This window comes from Cyprinodon variegatus, unplaced genomic scaffold (genome assembly GCF_000732505.1).
Source record: "Cyprinodon variegatus isolate N-32 unplaced genomic scaffold, C_variegatus-1.0 Scaffold1257, whole genome shotgun sequence".
Taxonomy (NCBI): Eukaryota; Metazoa; Chordata; class Actinopteri; order Cyprinodontiformes; family Cyprinodontidae; genus Cyprinodon; species Cyprinodon variegatus.
The window spans coordinates 144,251-148,411 of NW_015151710.1; the positions used below are offsets into that span (position 1 = coordinate 144,251).

At 38.9% G+C, this 4,161-nt stretch overlaps 1 protein-coding gene across 1 annotated transcript; it reads left to right on the forward strand.

The window, feature by feature from the left end:
* Positions 1-1,582: 1,582 nt before the first annotated feature.
* On the forward strand, positions 1,583-3,661 carry LOC107102453 (trace amine-associated receptor 1-like). The gene is made up of 3 exons (XM_015401774.1): positions 1,583-1,798; positions 2,662-2,735; positions 2,866-3,661. Exons 1-3 carry the CDS (start codon positions 1,583-1,585, stop codon positions 3,659-3,661), a joined length of 1,086 nt encoding a protein of 361 aa, XP_015257260.1.
* Positions 3,662-4,161: the final 500 nt, after the last annotated feature.

Genomic DNA, 4,161 nt, shown 5'->3' on the forward strand with positions numbered 1-4,161 from the left:
CACTCTTACCAATGTCTCTGTGCAATTTTCCATTCATTCTTCCTTCAATTATTTGAAGTTTGCCAGTACCACATGCTGAAAAACAGCCCAAAAACAGAAGTTCCTACTTCAGAATTTCACTGTTGGTATGGTGTTTTTGGGGTGATGTGAAGTGCCATTTCACCTCCAAACATGATTTGTATTACAGCATCCAAAGAGTTGAATTATGGTCTCATCAAATCAGACTATATTCTCCCAGTATTTTACAGGCTTGACTAAATGATGTGCAGCAAACATTAAATGAGCTTCAAATTTGTTTTCTTCAGCAATGGTGACTTGCATGCTGAGTATGCTTACAGGCCCTAGCGGTTAAGGGCATTACTTATTGTTTTCACCCCACAACTTATGAGTAGGGTGACCAGACGTCCTCCTATCCTCGACATGTCCTACTTTTCGGTCCAGGAACCCCGGCAGACAGGGGCAACGAGCCAGCGGAGTTAACAGAGGTTGGGTGCAGCTATATGTGTTTTCAGTCAGTGTTTTTTTTCCTCTCTCTTACTGCTCCCGTGTCCCGCATCTAGGTCTAGCATCATCTGATTTGCAGTAGCATTTTACTGCTTAGAGAGTAGCTACGTGGTTGGAGGAGAAACACACAGCAGAACTCAGTGATTATTAACCAGCAGCTACTATGATGTTTAAGTAAAAGTTAGCAGACGGGTTGCATAAAAAAAATTTGAGATGCCACTGGAAAATCTGTTCGTTAGACATACAGAGCTTTTTCAGCTAAAAATGGCAACAGATTGTAAGTTTATACAAGTTGGTATAATAAAGCAAGTAAATCTTGGCTTCTCAGAGGACAATAACTCACAGTTAAAGGTTAAAATTAACATATTTTATTATTGTAAAGACAGAATCAGACTGCAGAGCTTCTACATATCTCTTTTCTGGCATCATCATATTAGTAAATAGGTTCATAAATCTTTTTAAACAGAGCACAGAGATAGGTAGGGTTAGCTGCAGATTTAATGTGAAACAGATTTACTAGGATATGCAACATGCAAAAAAATATATATCCAAATTTACCAGAAAGTTTACAAGAAGAAAATATTCTGTGCTACATTTAAAATGCAGCATATCCAATTTTTTTCTTGATGGAATTGAAGTTCTACTTCTAAGGATGCATGATACAGCAATTTTGGCATTGGAATCAGCTCTTATTAATTATTTGTTCATGCACTGATGATTTTGGGCCCTATTTGTAATGCTCTAAAAGGAATCTCTCTAACATCTATAAATATAAATATTAGTGTGTTGTGGTCTTGTGTTCTCAAAAAAAGAAAGCAGTCAATAAATATGTTTAAGCTCATTTTTGGAAAATTAGCCTAATCAAAGTGGTCCAAGAGCCACCATCCAAGTGTCCCCACCAACTTTCATCACAAAGTTACACCCTCGCGGTGACGGTAGCCTGGACACCGGCGGCCCTGTGCTTCCCCCCGCCTGCCTTACCAGGCTGAAAAGGAACTACAGGGGCTGCAGTGCTAAGCTTAAGGATAGGCTAGCGGAGAATCCGAGGCGCTACAAACCATCAATGCCCTCCATAATCATGGGGAGTGTGAACTCGCTGTCTAGGAAGATTGACAGGCTGACTGCACTGAACAACCAGTGGATTTATACAGAAAGCAGCCTGTTCATCTTTATCGAGAAATGGCTAAACCACCTCGTACTAGATGCTAATGTGGACCTGCCAGGATTCACTGCACTGAGAGCCACCAGAGACGCTAAAGTTTTGTGGGAAATGGAAATGTGGGGGCCTGATCATGTTTGTGAACCCCTGCTGGTTTAACCCAGGACATATCTCAGTTAAGACTGTGTTATGCTGCCGGGACCTAAGAGATCCTTATGCTGAGTTGGCCTTAGGAAGCTTCCTACTTTGTCTTCCCAGCTTTTCTCTACTGTCAGCACTTTTCAGTCGGCATGTATCATGGCAACCACTTTTTGGAGCTAACATCCTTGCAGAGCATTTGTTTGCAAATGGAGACAGAAAATTGGAAATATCACAACAGTTTAATCCTTCCATCTTATCCCATTCACTGTAACTGTCACTTTGGGGCCAGTGGCATCTCTGGCAGTCTATAGGCGAAAAGTAGGTTACACCCTGGACAGGACACCAGTCTGTTGCAAAGCAGCACAGAGACATATACAACCATGCACACTCACTCACACCTAAGGACAATTTTGAGATGACAACTAATCTAAAAGTCATGCTTTTGGAATGAGGGAGGAAGCCAATGTAGCCATAGAAAACATACAAATTCAATGCAGAAAAACCTTCTTGCTGCAGGGCAACGGTGCTACAAACTGCGGCACCATGCGGCCAAACAGTAGTTTGTGTAGCAAAAATTATTCTGTTATTCTAAACTATTCAGGAGAATGGCTAAGTTTACACATAAGAGCTTGGGGAAATTCATGTTGGATGTATATGGTCCCTGGAAAGAAAGTCAACAGAGATTAACAAGTCCTAATGACTAAATATTTGTGTCACAAGAAGAAAAGGAACACCAGGACTTCAGCTACAAGCCTATTACTGTGATGTCTGATAACAATGAGCTGTGCTTTCCTCAGCAACTTAACATATCTTGCAAGAAGCCAAGACTTTCATGGGTTGCAGTTCTTTTTCTCCAGTTTCTACTGCCCATCATTTCTGTGCTCATTGTTGTTCTAAATCTGCTAGTCATCATCTCCATCTCTCACTTCAGGCAAAGAATGAATCCAATTTCTTTTGAATTTAAAATGCATATAGACAAAAACATTTACCATTTCTCTGTGTCATTTCTTTGTCAAAGTCAATGTGATGCCTAAAATTATATTTTGCTCATTTTTCTGCAGGCAGCTTCACAAAGCAAACAACTTCCTGCTTCTGTCTCTCGCCATTTCGGACTTCTTGATAGGTCTTGTTTTCTTTCCAGGTGAAATGGTTAAACTGACAACTTGTTGGTTTTTTGGTGATCTCATGTGTTTATTGTATTCATATATCCTTGTTCTTATTCTCTGTGCATCAGTCGGAAATATAGTATTGGTATCTGTAGAACGCTATGTGGCTATTTGTTACCCACTGCAGTACCACAGGAGAATAACTGTAACAAAAATACAAGTATGCATCAGTCTGTGTTGGTTCTGTTCAGCTGTCTACAGCATAACGTTTGTGAAGGATGGTTTAAGCCAAATTTCAGCTTCTTGTCATGGAGAATGTGTGTTTTTCATACCATATTCTGTTTTAGTTCTTGACCTTTTTTTAACCTTTCTTCTTCCGATTTCTCTAATTATATTTCTGTACATTAGAGTATTTCTGGTGGTTGTTTTTCAGGCTCGAGCTATCCGCTCCCATTTCACAGCACCACAACAAGGTCCAGTGACAGTAAGAAAGTCTGAATTGAAAGCTGCCAGGACCATTGGTTTTATAGTGCTTGTGTTTGTAATATGTTTCTGTCCTTACTACTGTGCTTATCTTGCAGGTGAAATTTCATTTAATGCGTCAACTACTGTTCTGTGTATTTTCTGTATTAACTCATGTCTCAACCCTATGATCTATGCCATGTTCTATCCCTGGTTCAGAAAAGCCATTAAACAGATTGTGACATTTAGCATATTACAGCCTGGGTCCAGCAAAGCAGATATATTATAGAAAAAGACATTTTTGACAGATATTTCTTCTTCTTAATATAGGTCACTGATTTTAATTGAAATGACCCTAGGCCACCTTCCATCTGTTACTGAAACATTTACATTGTTTATCAATTAAGTTCAACTGGATACAGTTTAAAACCAGCTGGACACTGACTGACTTAATTTGAGACTGTTGAAGTTCAGCTTGAGAGATCAAGAACAATACTTTACCTGGTAAATAGAGTTCAAAGTCTTTTTTGGTTTATGTGTATTATGTGGTGTTAGTTTGTCCGTTTAAAATTTAAAATTGCCTTAGAAACAACCAAAACATGTCAGTGAAAAGTATGAAAAGAGCTTTGGATAACTGCAATTTATCACCAACAGAATAAAAAACGTGGAGCAAAATGATGATAACAGAAAAATGGTTATTTCTCCTCGCCTCAATTTTTTTTTCATTACCTGAGTCAGTAAACCACACATGAAATGTAATATTGTATTTTTATATTCATGAAAAAGAGA

Coding starts and splice junctions, on each gene's coding strand:
- LOC107102453 (XM_015401774.1), top strand. CDS start 1,583: ATGGGGAGTGTGAACTCGCTGTCTAGGAAGATTGACAGGCTGACTGCA. Junction 1,799..2,661: donor AAATGTGGGGGCCTGATCAT/GTTTGTGAACCC, acceptor CTTTTTCTCCAG/TTTCTACTGCCCATCATTTC. Junction 2,736..2,865: donor ATCTCCATCTCTCACTTCAG/GCAAAGAATGAA, acceptor ATTTTTCTGCAG/GCAGCTTCACAAAGCAAACA.